The following is a 23,977-nucleotide window of genomic DNA, read 5'->3' as shown; positions in this document are numbered from 1 at the left end:
GGTCAAAGAATCAGTCGGTGATAGGTGAAGCTATGCAAAACTGCCGCTATATTGGGCAAGAACATCCACCAGTTACTCGTCCGTAGATTTGCCGCGCTGGTCTGATATGGTTTTCCACCAAATTTAGTGAAGAATCTACTCAATTGGCAATCCTGTGCTGTGAGAATTAGTGTTGGAACACTCTCATACACGGGAGATTTGAGTGCGGGTGGAGGTCGCAGCGAGCGTTTAGCGCCACCGGCAAATACGCCTAACGCCCGCTGCAAGCGTTTAGCAATGAAAGGGTTAACGAAGTCCAGAGAGAGAGAGAGAGAGAGAGAGAGAGAGATTGTGTTACCCAAATAATATCAACACAAATATCTCTGTATAATCAACAACAACATCTGTATAACTAATTTTCCTTAACCAAAACACACTGAACATGTTTTTTTTAAGTTTAATTAAATACAAACTCTTCATGTATTAGCTTCCAAAATTTAAGAGAAACACTATATTTTATTTCGTCATAAGATCTAAAACAAATACAACCTTTCTTTAGGCTACGAGAATTAAGACAAAAACTATATTCATTTGTCTTTTCTCTGTTTTTCTCTTTTTATTTTATTTTTATTTTTTCTCTTTTTTTTCTTTTTTTTCTTTTCTCTCCTATAAGCTACAATATTTATGACAGGAACAACATCACTTCTAAGGTTCACGTCAAACTCTTCATATACCTTCAAAACACAAACCATTCTCTACATCATATCAAGGTAAACTATAGTAAAGCTCATTGAGGGAAGATTCTGACGGCATTCCTCTTTCCTTCTCTCTAGGATAAAAATACAAACCCAACTCTATATCATTTCAAGGTAAACTAAACTAGATATCATAAGGTGAAGATTCTAATGTCCTTTTTCTTTCCCTCCCTACAGACACTCATGCTGCTGGAGGCTCTACTCCCTGGACCTACACGGGACAGCACGGTAAGCATACTAAGGCCGGTATTATAAGAGACTTTCACTTCTCACATCAACTATTTCTAAAGGACAAAGAGGGAATAAATCGGGTTCTAATTAGTGTTTCTTTAGGCTCATGCTACTCACGAAGGGTCAAACTACCACCTGGGTCATAAAACTACTACAGGAGATGCCCTCAACTCATACGAAAGCCTTGTCAAATATGTAAACTTGGGCGACGAAATGTTTTAAAATACGACCCTAAGAATCCCTCACCCCTTACCTGTCTACCTGTACGTGCTAATTGGATATCTTAGTGCTGGAGTGTTAGTAGGAATTTATATTGTTAGGAGGATTGATTAAGTGCTCTTCCTTCTACCGTTGTTATTAGCGCCAAAAGTGAAACATAAGAAAAAAATAATAATGTGGTAATTCTTCCTTCACGTTATTGTTAGCAGTTTTTGTTTTTGTTATTCTTTATCTTATTTTATTGTTTCCGTTTTAATGTTATGAGTTGCGTTTGTTTTTGGTCGTGGTAATTTATTTTGCTTCTTGTTATTATTGCTATTATTTATTGTTATTGTTATTAGTTATTGTCTGAACGTCCATCCAGCCTTAGTTCTCTCTCTCTCTCTCTCTCTCTCTCTCTCTCTCTCTCTCTCTCTCTCTCTCTCTCTCTTTTAGTCCAAATTTTCTTCCCACACGCATAGGACTCCATTTAAACATCCTCCTTAGTCTTCTAATTCCTTCCTGAGTTGTTTTCTGCTCCTGAATTGTCTTGTTCCATCCTTCTCACCGCCCCTCCTCCCCCCTCAGGTCCCCTTCACTGGGGCTCCATGTTCGAGTCCTGCGCAGGGAACAGACAGTCGCCCATCAACATTGAGACCCTGAACGTGAAGCAGGAGTACTGGAAGCCTCTGCAGCTCAAGAACTACGAGGTGCCGCCCTCTCGTATGCGCGTCAAGAACAACGGACACTCAGGTAAGACGGGGAGAGATTATTTAGTTGTTTACGTTTAAGAAAGCAGCTCAAAGGGGAAAAAGAAAATGGGAGAGACATAAAAAAAGGACGCTATAAAAGTCTGGTTAGGTCGAGTCAAAATATGCCTGTTTTAATTTTTTTTTCTTTATCTACTTTCTGGGTTATAAAATCCTTGTTCACTCAGGTAAGCTTGGGACAGGTGAGTTTGTTAATTAAGGTGAGAGATCAATTAGAAGCTGGCAGGTAAGATGAAGCAAGGTCAGGATAGCTAAGTTTTATTTGTACTTTTTTATTTATTTAACTCCGAGGTCACTAAATCTTTGTTCAGGTAAACTTGGGACAGGTGAGAGATCAATTAGAAGCTGACAGGACTGAGGTAAGATCAAGCAAGGTCAAGATAGCTAAGTTTTATTTGTACTTTTTTATTTATTTAACTCCGAGGTCACTAAATCTTTGTTCAGGTAAACTTGGGACAGGTGAGTGATCAATTAGAAGCTGACAGGACTGAGGTAAGATCAAGCAAGGTTAAGAGAGCTAAGTTTTATTTGTACTTTTTTATTTATTTAACTCTGAGGTCACTAAATCTTTGTTCAGGTAAACTTGGGACAGGTGAGAGATCAATTAGAAGCTGACAGGACTGAGGTAAGATCAAGCAAGGTTAAGAGAGCTAAGTTTTATTTGTCCTTTTTTCTTTAATTCAGGTAAACTTGGGACAGGTGAGAGATCAATTAGAAGCTGACAGGACTGAGGTAAGATCAAGCAAGGTTAAGAGAGCTAAGTTTTATTTGTGCTTTTTTTCTTTAATTCACGTTTGAGGTCACTAAATCTTCGTTCACTCATGTAATCTTAAGACACCTACCTGAGTTGATTGAAGGGACAGGTGAGTTAAGACGGACAGGTGAGGTAAGGATAGGTAGAGACAGGTTTAATTAATATATGGTTTTCCTTAGTGTCTTGAGTTTCATATTTTCTTTTTTTTTTGTATATTTTCTTGAGCAATTTCTTTCTCTTTTTCTCTCGTGCGTTATTCTTTTCTTATTTTGTTGTTTTTCTTTTTATTTTCCTTTCGCTTATATCTTTTTTTATTTTCTCGTTGCGTTCCTTCTCACATTTATTGCAACATTTCTCTCTCTCTCTCCTCCTCCTCCTCCTCCTCCTCCGTCTTCCTCTTTTTTCTCCTCTCCTCGCCTGTCTTTCCCTCCTCCATCCATCTCATCTATTTCCTTCCTTCCTTCCTTTTTCCCTTTTCGTACAATGACCCTCTCTTATCTCCCCTCTTCTTCTCTTTTATCTCTCTCCTTCTTCTTTATCTCTCTCTTCCTTCTTTACCTCTCTCCTCCTCTACTTTCACTTACGATCAACATTGTCTCCATCTTTTTCTTCCTTTTTTCTTTTTTTTGTCTCTCCTCTCCTTTCATCTCTCTTACTTTTTCCACCTTTCTCCTGTTCTTCCTCTTTCACTAACACCCAATAATGCTTCATTTCCTCCACCTCTTCCTACCTTCCTTTCTTCCTTTCTTCCTTTCTTTCTCTTCCTTCACTTCACTTCCCTTTCTCCCTTCTCCTCTCCTGTCTTCTACCACCTCTCTTTCTCTTCCACTTCTCTTTATCATCTCTACTTCATCTCTCATCTTTCACCTCTTTCTCTACTCCACCTCCTCCTCCTCTTCCACTTGCCTCCTCTTCCCCCTTTATCCTCCACCTCACCTTATTCACCTCTTCCACCTTTCATTTCCTCCTCCATCCCTCTCCATCAACACCCTCTAACACTCCACCTTCACTCCACAACAGCCCAGGTGGAGATGGACGCTTCCGTAGCCCCGCGTGTGTCTGGAGGTGGACTCAAGGGGGAGTACATTTTCGCGCAGTTCCACTTCCACTGGGGCTCAGATTCCACCATGGGATCCGAGCACACCATTGACGGCGTAAGGTGAGTGTCGCGGCGAAGGTGTGGGACAGGTGTGTTTGGTGATGACTGCAGGTGAGGTAAGGTGGGGAAAGGTAGGTTAGGGAGAGAAGGTGCAGGAGGAGGAGGAGGGGAGAGAATGAGAGGAGGAGGAGGAAGAGGGGAAAGAATGAGAGGAGGAGGAGGAAGAGGGGAAAGAATGAGAGGAGGAGGAGGAAGAGGGGAAAGGGAGGAAAGCGACAAAGAAGGGGAAAATGAGGAAAGGAAAATGAAGGGAAAACCATGAAGGGAGGAGGATGAAGGGAAAGTGAAGGGGAGGGGAGGAGAATGAAGATAGAGTGATGAAGGTATGAGGGAAAGATGAAGAGAAAAATTAATGAAAAAGAAAGCGATGATGGGGAAAATGAGGGAAGGAAAATGAAGGGAAAACGATGAAGGGAAAGTGAAGGGGAGGGGAGGAGAATGAAGATAGAATGATGAAAGTATGCGAGAAAGATGAAGAGAAAAATTAATGAAAAGGAAAGGGATGAAGAAGGGGAAAATGAGGAAAGGAAAATGAAGGGAAAATGAAAAGAGGAGGAGGGGAAAAAATGAGAGGAGGTGGAGGAGGAGGACAAAGTGTTGAACAGAAAAAAAATCATGGGAGAGGATGAGAGGAGGAAGATGAAGGGGACAATGAAGGTAGGAAAATGAGGGGTGGACGGCAGTGAAGGAGGAAATGATGTGAGGAAAATGAGGAAAAAAAAACGATGAAGGGAGAAGAATGAAGAAAGGAAAAAGAAGATAGGGAAAAGGATGAAAAAAAATGACTTATCTTCCCTTATTATAATTCTGCTCTTCCTCCTCCTTCCTCCTCCTCTTTCAAGTTCTCTTCCTCCTTTTAAAACTTGCTTCCTCCCCCCTCCCCCCTTCCCCCCCCTAACCTCCCCCCTCTCCCTTATTAATTTCTTCTCTTCTTCCTCCTTCCTCCTCCTCTTTCAAGTTCTCTTCCTCCTTCTAAAACTTGCTTCCTCCCCCCTCCCCCCTTCCCCCCCCTAAACCCCATTTCCCTTATTAATTTCTTCTCTTCCTCCTCCTTCCTCCTCCTCTTTCAAGTTCTCTTCCTCCTTCTAAAACTTGCTTCCTCCCCCCTCCCCCCCCTCCCTTATTAATTTCTTCTCTTCTTCCTCCTTCCTCCTCCTCTTTCAAGTTCTCTTCCTCCTTTTAAAACTTGCTTCCTCCCCCCTCCCCCCCCTCCCTTATTAATTTCTTCTCTTCTTCCTCCTTCCTCCTCCTCTTTCAAGTTCTCTTCCTCCTTCTAAAACTTGCTTCCTCCCCCCTCCCCCCCCTCCGTATCAACACCTTAGCACTATTTTGAGCCGAGTTTACCCGCCCGAGGCTACACACCAATCCAGGCGCATCATCCATAAAGGCTTCGAACACCTGATTCTATTCAAAGAGGCGCGGGAAGGCGTTTCGATCCCAAGAAGAATGCCTTTCCGATGACCCGAGGCGCCTCCATTTTCGCCCTTGCGTGGCTCAGGCTTAAGGGTGAAAGTCGCCTGCACCCGCTCCCTCCCTCATTAAACGGCTGGACCAATTAATTAACAACAGAGAGACTTAGAGGGGTCGTTATGAGGAGGAGAAGAGGAGCAGGAGGAGGAGAGTAGGAGGAGGAGGAGGAGGAGAAGGAGGATAGTTAGGTAGACGATAGGAATAAGAAAGAGGAGGAAGAGGAGGAAGAAGAGGAAGAGGAGGAGGAGAAAGAGGAAGAGTAAGAGGAGGACGAAGAGTAGGAAGAGGAGGAGGAGGAGGAGGGATAGTTAGGTAGACGATAGGAATAAGAAAGAGGACGAAGAGGAGGAGGAGGAGGAAGAAGAGGAAGAGTAGGAGGAGGACGAAGAGTAGGAAGAGGAAGAGGAGGAGGAGGAGGTGAAATAATGAGAAGGAAGGAAGAGAGAAGTGTGTGTGTGTGTGTGTGTGTGTGTGTGTGTGTGTGTGTGTGTGTGTGTGTGTGTGTGTGTTTGTAAAATGATGTCACGCCTTTTTTTTTTTTTTTCTCCTTTAATCATCCTTTTAACATCCTGAATCGAGACCTTCAATTAAAATACTCAAGGGGACTAGTTTATGCATACTCTCTCTCTCTCTCTCTCTCTCTCTCTCTCTCTCTCTCTCTCTCTCTCTCTCTCTCTCTCTCTCTCTCTCTCTCTCTCTCTCTCTCTCTCTCTCTCTCTCTCTCTCTCTCTCTCTCTCTCTCTCTCTCTCTCTCTCTCTCTCTCTCTCTCTCTCTCTCTCTCTCTCTCTCTCTCTCTATCTATCTATCTATCTATCTATCTATCTTGTCTACAAATCCATTAAAATAATCTTCAAAACACTAAAGAAAGGAAAATTAGAACGCAGAGTTTCATTTTCAACTTTTTTTAAACTTTCAATATTCAAATTCCTATGTTTACTTTTTAATCTTTTTTATTTATTTATTTGCCTTTTTTTCCAGTCTCCATCACCTGTGTATCTGACATCTGCTTAATCTACCCCTTTGTTTAGTTATCCTCTACCTCAACCCTTTGTTAGTATTTGTACCCATCATTTATCTCCCTATCTACCCACCTATCTACTTGCCTTCCCTTACCAATTCTTCATCTTCCTCCTCCATCTTCCTCCCTTATGTTTCTTCCCCTTCTAGTCCTCTTCCTTCTTCTATTATCCTCTACCTCAACCCTTTGTCAGTATTCGTTTCCATTATTTATCTCCCTATCTACCTACCTACCTATCTACTTACCTTCCCTTATCAATTTTTCCTCTTCTTCCTTCTTCATCTTCCTCCTCCTTCGTCTACGTTTCATCAACTCCCCTCGTCTTACTACCAATCTTCTACCTCTTGAATTCCACCGCCATGTTGCTTCTCTTTCTATCTTCTATCGAGAGTTTCATGCTGACAGCTCTTCTGAATTTGAGAACTGCATGCCTCGCCCCCTCCCTCGGCCCCGCTGCACACGACTTTCTGCTCTTCCTCATCCCTATACTATCCAAATCCCTTATGCAAGAGTTAACCAGCATTCATTCTTTCATCCCTTCCGCTGGTAAACTCTGAAACAGCCTTCCTTCGTCTGTATTTCCTGCGCAGTTAATACGTACTTGTTAACTGTGCGGTGTTGGGGCTGCATGGAGACAAGAAGGAAACAGAGAGAAGAACGATGAAGCTGGCAGAGATGTTCCTCGCGCAATGCTGGGAAAAAGCACAAAATGGGTGATTAAGTGAAAATAAATGACTATTGCAGTTAGGAAAGTCACATTGTACTGAATAGGGAAGTGTGTGAATAATAAGAAGGAAAGAGGAGCGAATGGAGGAGGAGGACCTAAGAAGCGATACAAAGCGTTACAGGTCAAAAGAAGAAGAAGAAGAAGAAGCATGCCTCCGCCCCCTCCCTCGGCCCCGCTGCACACGACTTTCTGCTCTTCCTCCGTTACATTCCTTCCCCTTCTAGTCCTCTTCCTTCTCCAATCCACATCACCCTCTATTTATTCCACCAAAACATCATCCCTCATTCATATCTCTCTCTGTTTTTCCTTTATCGCTAACCTATTCTGCCCCTCACCTCCATACCTGTTTATCATCAACCTATGCCCCATTTCTTATACCTGACCGTCACTTACCACTCATAATGTATCTCTCTACCTGTATATCTTTTACCATTAACCTGTATGTCACTTCTACCTCTATGCCTCTATATGTGTGTAGGTGGGGGGGGGGGGGGGGAGAAGAAAGGGAATAATGAGAGGAGGAAGAAGAGGAATAGAATAGAATAGAATAGAATAGAGGAGGAGGAGGAGGAGGAGGAGGAGGGGGAGAGGAAAATAATGAAGGGAGAAATGAGAGGAGGAGGAGGACGGTGAAATGATTAAGGAAAAGATGAAGGAAGGATCTTAAAAAAAAATCCTTCTCGTTTTCCTTCATCCTTCTCTCCTACTCCTAACCTGTGACTTTTTGTTTATACCTGAAGCCAAAATATTAATCATTCAAAGTGCATCTGTTTACCTGTATATTTTTTTCACCTTCGTCAATAGTCTTTCCTGCACCTTATCTGTATACCTGTTCTGCATTTCACTAACCTATTTCTATTTGCTTACACTTTGCGTCAAAACATAATTAACCATTCACACCTCTACCTGTATGTTTTTATTTTCATTAACCTATGCTACACCTTACCTATGTACCTGTTCTGCAATAACCTAACCTGTGTACACCTTTTTTTATACCTGAATTCAAAACATGATTGCCTAGTCTTGACACGTCTTTGCTCTCTACTTTACTTTTTACCATCAATTCAGTAACCTATTCTGCACTTGTTTATACCTAGTCACATCAAGCTTACCTATTCTAAACTTTCCTTATTTTATCATCAACTCAGTAACCTATTTTTCTCTTGTTTATACCTAGTCACATCAAGCTTACCTATTCTAAACTTTCCTTATTTTATCATCAACTCAGTAACCTATTTTTCTCTTGTTTATACCTAGTCACATCAAGCTTACCTATTCTAAACTTTCCTTTTTTTACCATCAACTCAGTAACCTATTTTTCTCTTGTTTATACCTAGTCACATCAAGCTTACCTATTCTAAACTTTTCTCTTTTTACCATCAACTCAGTAACCTATTCTGGACTTGTTTATACCTAGTCAAATCAAGCTTACCTATTCTAAACTTTCCTTTTTTTACCATCAACTCAGTAACCTATTTTTCTCTTGTTTATACCTAGTCAAATCATGCTTACCTATTCTAAACTTTTCTTTTTTTTACCATCAACTCAGTAACCTATTCTGTACTTGTTTATATTTACTCACATCAAGCTTACCTATTCTAAACGCATCTATCCACTCTCCCTTTTCTTTCTACCTTTTACCATCAACCCAATAACCTATTCTGCACTCGCTCCTTAATTAACCCGAAACATGCTAACTTATTTCAAACGCATCTCTACCATACACCCCTTTGCCATCAACTAATTTACCTGTTCTGCACCTGTTCTTACCTGTACCCAAAACAAGCTTACCTATTCATTCCGCATCTCTACCTACATACCTTTTTATCACCTCATTAACCTTCGTCCTCGTCTCATCAATTCCCTTTCTCTTATTATCAGTCTTCTATCTCTTAAATTCCGCCGCCATGTTGCTTCTCTTTCTATCTTCTATCAAGAGTTTCAGGCTGATAGCTCTTCGGAATTTGATAACTGCATGCCTCCCCCCTCCCTCGGCCCCGCTGCACACGACTTTCAGCTCTTCCTCATTCCTATACTCTCCAAATCCCTTATGCAAGAGTTAACCAGCATTCATTCTTTCATCCCTTTCGCTGGTAAATTCTGAAACGGTCTTCCTTCGTCTGTATTTCCTCCTGCCTATGACTTGAACTCTTTAATGAGGAGAGTATCCAGACGCCTCTCCTCCCGAAATTGGCCTCTCGTTCTTTTTTTTTTTATTTTGTTGGAGAAGCTTATAGCAGGCTTTTTTGTTGTTGTTGTTGTTTTCTTTATTACCCTTCGACTGCCTCCCTTGCTGTAAAAAAAAAAAAAAAAAAAAAAAAATCCTTCACCTGTTTATACCTGAATTCTTTTTACTTGCTTATTTATTTATGTATTTTTATCTTTATTTTTTGTATGCTTTTATTTATTTATTTTATCTAACTATATTTTTTTCGTATGCTTATAGTCAAAACATCCTTAGTCATAGAGGATCTTTCCACCTGTATATCCTTTCTCATTAACCTGTACCTCACCTCTATACCTGATTAGAGTTAACCTCACCTACGCCTATCCATTAAAAACATAATTACCTATTTCCAACACGCCTATCCACCTCCCTCCTCTCTACCTTTCATCATCAACTAATTTACCTATTCTGGACCTCTATATACCTTAACCCAAATCAAGTTCACCCTTTTCCCTATTTCTTCCCCTACACTCTTTCTCCATCTCTAACCTATCTTGTACCTATTTATACCATCAGTCAAAACAAGCTTACCTATTCTCAACACACGTTCCTACCTCCACACCCCTTTTATCAACTCAGTAACCTATCCTGCACCTGTTTATACCTCTCTTAAACATAATTACCTATTCCCAACGCATAGATCCCCCCTCTTAACGCTCACCTACACACCTATATCAACACTGTGTCCTTGCCCTTGCTCTTGCTATGCGCTACGCCCCCGTCCACTGGTGCGAGAGCCTTGGCGGCCTTCGTATGGGCTCCGCAAGTCTCTGGTAAGGGTGGCAAGGGTGGCGAGGATGCATACTAAGCCCAGGGTTCGAAAACGTGAGCTGGGCGAGGGATGAAGGGCGTGACGGGGGTTCTCATTGGTTCTAAGAAGTGCGCGTGTCATTCCTGGTTGTCGTCTGCCTCGTGTTGCCGTCCTGTTTGGTGTATGAAGATTACGAGTGCATGAATAGATAGATGAGTAGTTAGATAAATAGTTAGGTAGATGGATAGTTAAGTAGATTTATTGGTAGGTCGTTAGATGGGTGGACAAGTAGGTTTGGAAGTATGGTGGTTGGTAGGCCGTCCAACTTCCCAATGCAAGAGTTAACCAGTGTCTTCATTCTTTCATTATTGCTCTTGTTAAGTAAAGGTAATGGTGGATGAACGGATGAATAGACAGATAGAGAGGTAGATAGATAGTTGAATACTTAAGTAGGTGAGTAAACAGTTCAGTAGGCAAGCTGTCCAATTTCCTAATGCAAGAGTTCACCAGTATCTTCACTCTTTCATCCCTTTTTTGTTTTTCCTTCTACGACTCAAAATCCAGAACATAGATAGAAAAATAGATAGATAGGTAGATAGATAAAAAGATAGACAGATAGGTGAGTAAACAGTTAAGTACGCAAGCTGTCCAATTTCCTAATGCAAGAGTTGACCAGTATCTTCACTCTTTCATCCCTTTTTCGTTCTTCCTTCTACGACTCAAAATCCAGAACATAGAGTAGATAGATAGGTAGATAGATAAATAGATAGACAGATAGGTGAGTAAACAGTTAAGTACGCAAGCTGTCCAATTTCCTAATGCAAGAATTGACCAGAATTTTCACTCTTTCATCTCTTTTTTGTTCTTATTTCTACGACTCAAAATCCAGAACATAGAGAGAAAAATAGATAGATAGATAGATAGAAAAACAGATAAATAAATACATACAAATAGATAGTTCACCATTTTGTCTGTGCTGAACGAGTCACTCCCCTCAATTACCATCCCATTTGTAATCAGCTAATCACGCCTCACCTGATTCCATACCTGTCACGCCCACTCACCTCCGTGCACCCGGTTAATCAGCAGACGGCCTATCCCTTATGGCAGTACCCTTGTTTTTTTCGTTTGTGTATTCCTGTCACGGCCTATTTCTCATTCTCTCCTTCTATCATCTTTATTTTCCTCCATCTCCTTCATTCGTTCACCCTTTCTTCCTCCCTTTCGTTCTTGTCTTTTTCTGTGTGTTGCTTTTATCTTTCTCCTTTTTTCCTCTTCCTTCCTTCCTTCCTTCATTGTCATTTCTTCATTCGTTTCTTCATCTCCATCTTTCTCTTCCATTCATCCCTTCTTCCCCCCTTTCGGTCCTATCTTTTTCTGTACGTTGCTTTTATTTTCCTCCTTTTTTCTTCTTCCTTCCTTCCTTCATTGTCATTTCTTCACTCGTGTCTTCATCTCCATTTTCCTCCATCTCTCTCTTCCATTCACCCTTTCTTCCTCCATCTTATTCTTCCGTTTTTCCATACTTTTTTTTTTATTTCATTCCCTTTCCTTCATCTTTCTTCATTCCACCTTTTTCTTCCTTTCTCCATTGCCATTCCCTCATTCTCTTCTCTCATTTTCCTTATTAATCAACCTTGCTAAGTCATCCCAGTTCAACCTTTCCTCACTTCCATTCCCTTAATCTTTCTCTTTTTCCTCATTAATTAACCTTTCTAAGTCATCCCAGTTCAACCTTTCCTCACTCAATCCATCAATCAACTATTCCTCACCTTCGTCTTGCCCAGGTAACTAATCTCCCTCTAACCAGCAATCTCCTTCTTCGCCTTCGTCAGGTACCCGATGGAGCTTCACCTGGTACACTACAAGGGGTCGTACGGCACTCTGGCGGAGGCTGTGAAGAGGAGGGACGGGTTGGCTGTGCTGGGTGTTATGCTTGAGGTCTCCAACAATGATAATCCAGCGCTGGCTCCTCTTGCAACGGCCCTCAGGAACATTACCCAGTCTGGTGAGTATGTGAGTGTGAGAGTGTGAGTGTGTGAGAGAGAGAGAGAGAGAGAGAGAGAGAGAGAGAGAGAGAGAGAGAGAGAGAGAGAGTCTGGTTAGTGTGTTCCTTTCTCTCTACCTCCTCATTCCCTTCTTTTACCTCTTTCCTCCTTACCTTCCTTCTTCTTCCTTTCCCTTCTCATCTTCCCTTCCTATTTCTCTCCTCTCATTCCCTTCTTCCCTCTTAATCCACGCCCACACCCTTCTCACCTCTCCCAACACCTATACACTTCACACCCTCACACCCACACCCATCCTTACCTGTCCCGTCTCTCCCTAGGTATGTTCGCCGACGTCTCCGCCCTGTACCCACTCAAGGCCTTCCTCCCCCGTAACGTGGACCGCTTCTACCGCTACGACGGGTCTCTCACCACGCCCACCTGCAACGAAGTGGTGACCTGGACGGTGTTCGACGAGGCCATCTCCATCTCCGAGAAGCAGGTGAGCGGGGACAGGTGAAGCCGTGGGAAGAAAGGGAAAGGGGTGGGAAAGAGGGAGGGTAAGGAAGGAAGGGGTGAGAACGATGGAGTGTAGGAAAGAAGAGGGTAGGATAGACAGGTATTGACGAACGAAAGAGTAATAGAATTTTGATAAAGAAAGGTGGATAGAGAAGGAAAGAAGGAGGGTAGGGATAAAAGAGGTAAATAATACAGAGAAACGAATGTACGAAAGGAAGGATATGAGGAAGGACACAGTGAGAAAATAAAGAAAGATGAGAAAGGAGAGAAGCAAAGAAGGATAAGGAGGAAAGGGGTAAAGAATATGGGTAAAAGGAGGGAAGGAAATGAAGAAGGAAAGAAGTAGAGTAAAAAAAGTAAAGAAGAGAAGAAGGTAATGAGAGAAAAGAAGTAGTTAGGAGATAAAGGAAGGTAAAAGAAAGAAATGAAAAAGAGTGAAGGAAGAAGGAAGAAGGTGAGAAAAGAAGGGAGGGAAGAAAGAAAAGGAAGGAAGTATTAGGAAGGTGGAAAGGAAGGTAAGGAAGAAGGAGGGAAAGGAAGGAAGGAAGGATATGAAAGGAGGAAAAAAGGGGAAAGAAAAGGAATAAGAGAGAGAGAGAGAGAGCAGGCAGATAATGAGAGGAGACAAGTAGAAGGAGAATTAAAGAAATATGATTAAAAAAGAGCAAGGAAGGGAGGAAAGAAAGAGAGGAGGAAGAGATAGGGAGAGAAGAATGAGGCGAAGAAGAGGGGAAGAAGAAAGAGAGTGAGGGAAGAAGGGAAGGAAGGAAAAAGTATGGAGGGAGAAACACGGGTATAAATCGAAGAGAGAGAGAGAGAGAGAGAGAGAGAGAGAATAACTAGTGTGTGTGTGTGTGTGTGTGTGTGTGTGTGTGTGTGTGTGCTTCTCCTAACCTCATCTCTATAAAACGTTTCACAAAATTCAAGTTTCCTAAGACAGTGAGACGCTCCTGCTTCTAACGCCTTGAGCGGGCCGGGCAATTTTCAACCTGATGCCGAGGTGACACACGGGCGAAATTAGACTAACGTAGCTGGCTGTGGTGGTGGTGGCGGTGGTGGTGGTGGTGTTTGCTTTATAGTGAAGAAACGAGAATGCAACGACAACAACAACAACGACTGCAACAACAACAACTATTACTAAAACCACAAAACCCCAAACAACCACAATTTTTAACTACCATTTTCTCCATAACAATAAAATCAACAACAATTATACAACATGGAGAGACTTGGATACCTACAACAACTACAACAACAACAACAACTACTACAACACAAGGTGGGTCACTGACATTACGTAGATAAGCTTTTTTTTATTTTTTATTTTTTTTTGCATGCTTCTGAAATACAATAGTTATAGTTAAAAAAATCTCCTACTGTAGTCTTGCATCTCGTTTTCTATTTGTGTGTTTTGTAATGGGTGACTTTATCTTTTTTTCCCTCCTTTGAGCTTGATTAGATTCCTCTTTCTGTTTTTGCCTGATCTTGTTTTGCTTGTTTCTTTTTTTCTTTTTCTTGGGATGATGTGTGAGTGTATGATGTGTTAGTTAGTCAGGCATGATCTACTGTTTTTATTGTCGGGTTTCTCTGTCTCTGTGTCTGTCTGTGTCTCTCATCATCATCATCATTATTATCTTCATACCCTCATCTTCCTTTTCTTCATATTTTTCCATTTTTTCATTTTTTCTTTTTTTTCTTTTTTTTTCTCCTTGTTTTTGGTCTTGTTTTCTTCTTCTTTTTCGTCTTCCTCTTCTTCTTCATTTTCTTTATCTTGTTTTTGTCCTTGTTTTCTTTTTCTTTTTCTTCTTCCTCTTCTTCTTCATTTTCTTTCTCTTGTTCTTGTTCTTGTTCTTCTTGTTCTTCCTCCTCATTCACCATAGTAGACGCACTCATCTGAGGCCTAGAACTAATAACACACTCGTTCTCCAGGTAAGCTTCCATCACCTGTCCGTTCATTAGCGCTCCGTTCACCTGAGTGGATTAGCCCGCCCAGGTGACGCCAGGTGAAGGGTGATGTTAATTAGTTACCTGGGCCGTCGAGTTGCTATTTTTGCGTGTTATTTTTGTTCTTTCTTAATTTTTTGGGTTGGTATTTTTGAGTCTTGGTTTTTGTTTTGTCTATATGATTTAGTTTTATTTTGGGGGATCGATCTCTTTTTTTTTTTTTTTATTGCCATTTTTTTTTTGTGTTTCTTTATTTATTTTTATTCAAGGTGTTTATTTTTATTTAGGAACCAGTTTTAATCATTCTCCTTTCTGTTTTTTTTTTTTAATTTAGGTTTTCTTAATTTTGGGATCAGTTTAATAGTTTTTTTTGTTTTGTTTGTTTTGTGTTGAATAAGGAGTCATTGTCTTAGTTATTTTTTGTCCATGTGCGTGCGTGTGTGTGTGTGTGTGTGTGTGTGTGTGTGTGTGTGTGTGTGTGTGTGTGTGTGTTTTGCTGATGAGCCAGTTTTGTTTGTTTGTTTGTTTGTTATGGGCATGATAGGGAATCCAATCCTCTCTAGTGGAGTTGGATTCCATCGCTTAGTATCCAAATCCACTTTCTTGCCTTATTTATTTATGTCCATTCCCTTATTTTGTTGGTTTGAAGTAAGTGCTGTTTGTTGTTTACAGATAGTAGTAGTAGTAGTAGTAGTAGTAATTTCCCCTCTCCCCTTTCCCTTCATCCTCTTACTTAAGCACTTTTCTCCCTCTTCAAGACCTCTTCACTTTCCCATTTCTCCCTCCTTTCCTTCCTTTACTCTCTCTCTCTCTCTCTCTCTCTCTCTCTCTCTCTCTCTCTCTCTCTCTCTCTCTCTCTCTCTCTCTCTCTCTCTCTCTCTCTCTCTCTCTCTCTCTCTCTCTCTCTCTCTCTCTCTCTCTCTCTCTCTCTCTCTCTCCTCCACTTATAGTCTCTCCACAACTCCTTATCTCCTCCTTGTAATACTTTCCTCCTCATTTTACCTCCCCTTGTTTTTCTTCCTCTTCCCCTTCGATCTCTCCTTCTTCTCTCTTCTCTTTTCCTTGCGTCGTCTCTCACTCACTCTTTCCTTCTTCTCCCTCCTATTCTCTCTTTATCTGTCCCTTCTTCTCTTTCCCTTCTCTTTTTTCCTCATTCCCACCTCTATTTCTCTTATTTTCTCCTTTTTTTCCTCATTTCTCATTTAATCATTTTTTTCTTTCCTTTCTCTCTATATATCTCTTTTTCTCTCTCTCTCTCTCTCTCTCTCTCTCTCTCTCTCTCTCTCTCTCTCTCTCTCTCTCTCTCTCTCTCTCTCTCTCTCTCTCTCTCTCTCTCTCTCTCTCTCTCTCTCTCTCTCTCTCTCTCTCTCTCTCTCTCTCTCTCTCTCTCTCTCTCTCTCTCTCTCTCTCTCTCTCTCTCTCTCTCTCTCTCTCTCATCAAAAGTAAAAGAAAAAAGGACAAGTCGAAATCGGTCACTGTGTTTCACAATTGAGTGGTTTCCAATGAATTTGTTTATGCCTTTTGGTTCACTGAGTTGATGAAGGGAGGGAGGGAGGGAGGGAGGAGAGAAGGAGAGAAAGGAGAGGAGGGAAGAGAAATTTGAATAGGGGCCTGCCATCTTTCACTATTCTCTCCCTTTCTATTTTTTTTCTCTTCCGTTTTCCAGCTCCCTTTTTTTCTGTTCCTCCGAGTTCATGAAGAGAAGGGAAAGGAGGAAGAGAAATGAAGGAGATGAAGGAAGAAAAAGTAAAATAGGGTCCTTCCATCCACTCCTTTTCTCCTCTCTTTCTCTTTTTTATCTTCTTTTTCCCTTTCTCTTTTTTTCTATTACCTCTGAGTTGGTGAAGAGAAGGAAAGGGAGGGAGGAAGGGAGGGAGAAGAAGTAAACGAAGAAGGGAGAAGAATGGAAAATAGAGTCTTTTCTCCTCTCTTTCTCTTTTTTATCTTCTTTTTCCCTTTCTCTTTTATTTCTGTTACCTCTGAGTTGGTGAAGAGAAGGAAAGGGAGGGAGGAAGGGAGGGAGAAGAAGTAAACGAAGAAGGGAGAAGAATGGAAAATAGAGTCCTTCCATCCTCCTTCTTTCTCTCCCTATTACTTACCCTCCTCCTCTTGGCATTTCCTCTCCCTTTCTTCTCCCTTCCTCTCCCTTTCCCTTTCTATCCTCAATCGTTCATTTCTTTTTTCCTTTTTATTACAGTTCTTCTCTTCGCACTTCCCTTCGTTTTCTCTCTCTCCCTTCCTTTCTCTCCTTTATATCTACTTTTACTCTACTGTTTCCCATCCTCCTTTCCGTACTTCCTTCCCATTCTTTTTCCCTTTTCTCCCTTCCTTTCCGTTTTCCTACCTTCATTATCGCTTTCCTTTGCATTCCCCTTCACTTTTTTTTTTTTACAGCAAAGGAGACGCTTCAAGGGCAACAAAAAGAGTGCAGAGAGAGAAAAAAAAGCCCTCCTCCATCTTCCCCTCTTTCCCCATCAACTACATTCCCTTTCGCTTGCCCCACTCCCTGTGCTCACCTCGTCCCTGTGTTCCAGCTGGCGTTGTTCAGGTGGCTGGAGTCGGAGGAGACGAAGATTCATAACGCGCACGCACTGGTCGACAACTTCCGCCCTGTGCAGCCCCTGAACGCGCGGGAGGTTCGAGGCCGCGACAAGCTGGTGCCCCGGACGATAGTAGCCTGTTCCCCTTTCTGAGACTCCCCGCGTACCCCCCTCCACCCACCCACCCACACACACACACACACACACTCACACACATATACACTCCCCCTCCACAATATATAAGTCTTCCCTCCAACGCACATTCTCATACTAATACATACAGAGTCATATTTGTATCCCCCTCCCACTCTCTTACATATATGTCAACACAAACACATGCATACACACACGTACTCACACACATATATAACCCTCTCCACACACACACACACACACACTCACACTGATACATATCCACACAAACAAACACATACCCATACGCACATACCTACACACACATACCCACACAGTCACAAATACACATACCCACACACTTATACATATGCACTAATCCATATACATATACCAATCCATATACTACAGAAGAACTAACATACCCAGCAATCCACATACTTATCCACATATTAGCATGCCCATATACGCACTCATATCCACAAACCCACACACATACACACACACACACATATAAACCCACACACATATCCATTGGTCCACTAATATACCCATACACATAGGCCTACACATTCACTAATCCACATACATACTTAGGCTACATATTCACATCCCCCCCCCCCCCCAACATATCCACTGTTCCACAAATACACATACACACACATACACAGATATCCATTTACCTAAACACATACCCAACCTCCATACCAAAATACATGTCTTATACCCTGTTCACGTTAACCTCGCAATTTAGCCCCGCCCCCTTCACCATAGGCTAGTCTACCACCAAGCCACGCCCCTTTCCTGTTATGTGTTTATCATTGGCTAGTTAATCACCAAGCCACGCCCCCTTCACCATTACTGCTTATCATTGGCTAGCCTACCATCAAGCCACGCCCCTACTTCAACCAAGGCTGCATTCATTGGCTAAAGGGAAGCTAAGGGTATTATAAGCTACTCAGAACCCTTTCAGCATATTCTTACATTCGATCGGTAATTCCTCAGCCCCCATTAGATTTAAGAAACCCTCCATTATATTTTTATACATCAATGGAAATATCTTAAGGGGAGTATCAAGATACCTTTCTACCCAAATTTGACCTTTCTTTTAGCCACTCTTTTCTACTGTCATTTATAGGAGAAGGCCTTGGCGGGCTTTTTCGTTTTCATATGTTGTTTGCCCTGGAGCTGCTGCCTTTACTGCAATAATGAAAGATAATAAAACAGAAAAGGAAACCCGCTAAGCGCTGTTCTAGCAAAGAAGTCTATGGCAAAGACTATAGGATGAGTGTCAAAAAGGAAGGTTAGTTTTAAATGGAGAAGTTTCTTGATTCTCGCGTCTTGAAACACCCTTCAGTTAGTCTTAGGGTTGCCACAGGTTGCCTTCACATCTTCCTCTATTCAGGGTACCATGGAAAATAGGCTCCTCCCACTTATTCTCCTTTAAGTGTTCATTGGCTGGTTCTCAAGCTAGCCACGCCCCCTTACTATTATTATTATTATTATTATTATTATTATTATTATTATTATTATTATTATTATTATTATTATTATTATTATTAGCAGCACAAGATTATATTATTTTCTCTACTTTAGTTATATTATGTATTAGTTCACAAGTCAGGTTATGTGTGTTTACTTATTTCATTTCTCTCTTTGTGGTTCTCTCGTTTTCTTTTTTGTTTCTTTCTTTTCCTCTCGTTTTCTTTCACTTATTTGGTTTCTTTACTGCTCGTATTTTTCACTTCTCTCTATTTTTTCTCTATATTTTGTCATTTTTCTATTGTTTTCTATTTTCATTTTCTTTCACTTGTCTTTAATTCATTCCGCGCTGACTTTTATTCAATTTACTTTCTTGTCTTTTCCACTTTTCTCCGGTTTCTTTCTTTTCATATCCTATCGTCGTAATTCCTTTCTCTGTCTCACATTCCTTTCCTTTCCTTCCTTATAAGATATATATTTCATCCCGTCCGTCTACTCTCATTCTTTCTCCTCTTCATTTTTTCTCTTCTCATCAAGTTTTTGTTTTCCTCCTCATGTTCCTTCTCCTCCTCCTTTCTGCTTCTTTTTCTTCTAATTCCTTTGTTTTCCTTGTTCTCCTCCTACTTTTCCTCCTCCTCCTCCTCCTCCTCCTCCTCCTCCTCCTCCTCCTCTTTCTCCTCCTCCTCCCTACAATCCGTGCAATATACCTTAATTTATTTGTAAGCTTAGATAGAATTAGAACATAAATTATTCAGCAAATGGAGTGTGTTTTTCAATGACCTCTGTAAATTAAACTAGATATTATCGCGTGCGTGTAAACCATTTAAATAATATATAAAAATAATAATAATAAATCCTTCTGAGCTCTGACCAAAAAAATGTATTGAAATTCTAAAAATGTAATTTCTTCCATATTTATTTCTGTCTCTGAATAAAGTTTTCTTCCTGTTTGTGTGTGTGTGTGTGTGTGTGTGTGTGTGTGTGTGTGTGTGTGTGTGTGTGTGTGTGTTTGGCAGTGAATCTTAAAACGTTTTGCTCGTGTTTTAAATTTGCTTGGTTTAATTTCTTAGAGGATTCATATTTGTCTGGTTTCTCCTCCTTCTGTGTGTGTGTGTGTGTGTGTGTGTGTGTGTGTGTGTGTGTGTGTGTGTGTGTGTGTGTTGATTTACATAGATTTACATAGAAAATCAGACCACTCAGACCCCATGGTCCAGACTAGGTGGTCTGTCCTTAAACCTAAGTGATTTTACATTAATCAGATGGCTCCAAAACGTTGCTTTTCTACTCTAGTTAATATAAGTTCAAGGAAGTGACGGTCGAGCTTGTTTTTAAAGGAGTCAATCGTGTTACACTGGACCACTGACGGTGGGAGCTTATTCCATTCTCGCACTGCAACGTTGGTGAAGAAGAATTTGGTGCAGTCTGAATTTACTTGTCTACATTTAAGTTGTGTGCCATTGTTCCTCGTTCGCAGTGTCATCGATCATAAATAATTTTGTTCTTTTTATTTTTTATTTTTTATTTTTCAACTAACAGACAGACAGACAGATACACAGAGATACAGTAGCAGAGAGTAAACGTATAAACAAATCAAAGACAGACAGACAGACAGACAGAAAGAAAGAATTAAAGAACAAAAAAAAAAAAAAGAAGAATGACAGAATGAACGGGAGGTTAAAAAGACGAAAGACACAACGCAAGAGCCAGACCCAAGACCAAGACCAAGACCAAGCCACCAGACACACAAATGACCACACCGAAGAAACAAAAGCAACAGTACATAAGTTTTGGACAGTAAGAGAAAAAAGAATGAAAGAAAAAGAGGAAAATAATAGACCCAGACAGTAGAGACACACCAGGGAGTGCCGTTACAAAGACGAAACTCCCGACCGACTACTATCCTACTACTACTACTACTACTACTACTACTACTACTACTACTACAACTACTAGCCTACTACTGCTACTACTACACTGTCTAACTCTCCTTCCTCTCCGCAGCTCAACAGTTTCCGCGCTCTCGTTGATGACCACGGCGCCATGATCGTGGACAACTTCCGCCCACCGCAGCCTCTCAACAACAGGAAGGTGAGTGACCCGACGACAGCGCAGTAGTGACCTAACGACTTCATCTTCTCTCGCCTAAAGGGCCTATTACACTGGGCAAATTTTCCGTGGATCTTCAGTCAGTCAGGAGGGGCTCCACTCACACAGCTCTTCTGGACAGAGTGGAGTCTAAGGCTCTTCGTCTCATCAGCTCTCCTCCTCCTACTGATAGCCTTCTACCTCTTAAATTCCGCCGCGATGTTGCCTCTCTATCTTCTATCGATATTTCCACGCTGACTGCTCTTCTGAACTTGCTAACTGCATGCCTCCCCCCCCTCCCGCGGCCCCGCTGCACACGACTTTCTACTCATGCTCATCCCTACACTGTCCAAACCCCTTATGCAAGAGTTAACCAGCATCTTCACTCTTTCATCCCTCACGCTGGTAAACTCTGGAACAATCTTCCTTCATCTGTATTTCCTCCTGCCTACGACTTGAACTCTTTCTAGAGGAGGGTAGCGGGACACCTCTCCTCCCGAAATTGATCTTTCTTTCGGCCACCTCTTTTAATGCTTTTTTGGGAGCAGCGTGTAGCGGGCTTTTTTTTATTATTGTTTTCTTTTTTTGTGTGCCCTTGAGCTGCCTCCTTTGTTGTAAAAAAAAAAATATCTTAGCCAACCCCCCCCCCCCCCTCCACACCTGCCCACACCTGTTCTCGTCTCTACAGGTGTACGTCTCAGCCGACAGCAGCGCCGACTCTTCCTCCCTCAAGAAGGTTGGCCTCACCGTCTACTTCATGACCACCATGGCCGTGCTTATGATGAACATGTGAACACCTCAACTCCATCACCACCACCACCACCACCACCATCACCTCCTCTCCTAACCCTCCTCCTCTTGCCCCTCCTCCTCCTCTCTGGGCGTGGGGGAGGGGCCAGGGGAGTGGAGGGCTGGAGAAGGAGGAGTCTGGCCATGTGTGACAGTAGTGACGTAGAGAGTTGCTACAGACCCAGAGGAAGGTGAACCGAGGAGAGAGAGGCGCCAAGAGTGAACCGGCGTTGCTGCTCGTTACCTTCGTGATCACCTGTACTGCTGACGGTGGTGTGGTTGCGTCACCGTCCCAGTCAGTAATAGGTGTGGTTAGAGAGTTAGTCGGTCATCAGTGAGTCACGAAACTGATTTTTTTCCACTTTTCTGTATTTTTTTGGGAATTTAGAACTCCATGAAACACAAAGAATAAAAAAGAAATAATGAGAGAAAAAGCTGAAATTGAAAAGATATTAAAAGTAAACAGAAAAAAACAAAGAGAATATATGAAAAGAAAGATGAAAAATTAGGAGAGAAAGTATACAAAAGCGAAACACATTCAAGCCAAATAGTTATTGCCAAAAACAAGAACAACCATGAATCTCACACACAAGAAAAGAAAGATTGAAAAAAGACGTGTTCACAAGACTCGAGACCACGTGTACCGAAGCAGCGAGCGAAGCAAACGAGACAAAGGATTCGAACACGCGGTTCACTCCCAATCACATCGCTTCAAAGGTCACTTCCCCAATGCCAGTACTTTCGCTAGGCCAGTACTTACCAAATTAGCGTAACAAACACAAACAAATAAACATGCATACATACAAACACATACACACAAACACACATACATACACTCTACACTCGCCCTGTTATTTACACGCACATACGACCTTGTTTGTGTGTATGTATGTATGTGTGTGCATCTGTGTACGTTTTATGTATGTATGTACGCGTTGTTCGGTTAAATTCTATGGCATTTCAAATACATGAATTATTGTATATAAATATTACATGGCCAGTTTTAAGACCTAGTCCCCCCACCCTCCCTAGCCCCGTGTGTGTGTGTGTGTGTGTGTGTGTGTGTGTGTGTGTGTGTGTGTGTGTGTGTGTGTGTGTGTGTGTACCAAGTATGCTCAGATAGTACTATAATCAAATACATTTCTCTCTCTCTCTCTCTCTCTCTCTCTCTCTCTCTCTCTCTCTCTCTCTCTCTCTCTCTCTCTCTCTCTCTCTCTCTCACACACACACACACACACACACACACACACACACACACACGCACACACACGAGAATTGTTAAAAAAAGCACATTGTGAATCCATTTATATATGTATGTATGTATGTATGTATGTATCTCTGTAACCTTTCAGTGTGTGTGTGTGTGTGTGTGTGTGTGTGTGTGTGTGTGTGTGTGTGTAGGTCTCCCATCCACCCATTTCACCTTGTATATTCTCCCCCATCAATACCTGTTCTGTACATGTCCCCGACTAGTACTCAAACGTCTACCTTGTAACAATAGCAATAGTGTCAAACCGTAGCGAATAAGTATATATAACTCTCTCTCTCTCTCTCTCTCTCTCTCTCTCTCTCTCTCTCTCTCTCTCTCTCTCTCTCTCTCACGTTGTTTATCATGCTTTTTTCCTTCTTTCTTGTTTTCCTTTTTTTCTCTTTTGTTTATCATCTCACTTCTTCTTCTTCTTCTTCTTCTCGCGTCCCAAGGGAGAGACGGGCCATCAGAACACTGTTATAAGTTTACCTGTTAGTTGATACGTACTAATTAATTTGTCGCACTGTATTACAACAAAAAAATAATGTTCTGTTAACGGTAGCGAATAAATTATAGCATTACCTTTAATTATTGTGTTATATTCCTATTTGTGCGGTACGAGCATTTTTTATCAGTGAGTATTTATGGAGGTTGTGTGGATTTATTGTTTTATTTACTCTATAATCAACTTTTTATCTTATTGACGGAAGCTCTATAGATGTATGATAAATAGCAAGGGTAGCCACGTGTATTTACTGAGCCAATAAACCAAATCTTGTAGAAATAGTAACTTCGCATCACAGAAAAAATGAGAAGCATCAACATAATCGCAAAAGAAGAAGGCCCGAAGAAGCTATACAAAGCGGAACAGCTCAAAAGAAAAAGAAAAGATAACACTCAACATATGGAAGAAACCGTCCCAGAAAGAAGTTTGTATTTGTCATCCTTGATATTTTGATAAACTCGGCTACGTGCTCAAGGTGTTTGATTATATTAGCTATCATAGATCTAGTAATACAAAAACAGCTTAATTTAGTCGAAAAACAAGTAAAACAACACCAAATAATACTTTGGGACATGGCTAAGCTCAACGGATGAACAGTACCAGGAGAAAGACGGCCCCGTGCATTTACTAAGCAGTCTGATTATATAATGTGGAACTAATAATACAGGAACAGCTCAAATTAGTCGAAAGGCAGGGAAAATAGCAG

General features: G+C 41.4%; 1 protein-coding gene and 1 long non-coding RNA gene across 2 annotated transcripts; both read left to right on the top strand.

Moving 5' to 3' along the window:
* The first annotated feature begins 885 nt into the window (after positions 1-885).
* On the top strand, positions 886-23,354 carry LOC126996969 (carbonic anhydrase 1-like). The gene is made up of 7 exons (XM_050857933.1): positions 886-962; positions 1,752-1,916; positions 3,708-3,846; positions 11,876-12,048; positions 12,367-12,527; positions 20,645-20,731; positions 21,417-23,354. The coding sequence occupies exons 2-7, from the start codon at positions 1,772-1,774 to the stop codon at positions 21,519-21,521; spliced, it is 810 nt and encodes a 269-aa protein (XP_050713890.1). The 5' UTR covers positions 886-962; positions 1,752-1,771; the 3' UTR covers positions 21,522-23,354.
* Positions 13,136-20,298, top strand: LOC126996970 (uncharacterized). The gene is made up of 2 exons (XR_007751777.1): positions 13,136-13,823; positions 17,024-20,298. It is a non-coding gene; the product is annotated as an uncharacterized LOC126996970 (long non-coding RNA).
* Positions 23,355-23,977: the final 623 nt, after the last annotated feature.

The sequence above is a fragment of the Eriocheir sinensis genome, chromosome 11, assembly GCF_024679095.1.
Source record: "Eriocheir sinensis breed Jianghai 21 chromosome 11, ASM2467909v1, whole genome shotgun sequence".
In the NCBI taxonomy this organism is placed as follows: Eukaryota; Metazoa; Arthropoda; class Malacostraca; order Decapoda; family Varunidae; genus Eriocheir; species Eriocheir sinensis.
Note: the sequence above shows the minus strand (reverse complement) of the source record. Positions and strands in the feature narration are given on the sequence as shown.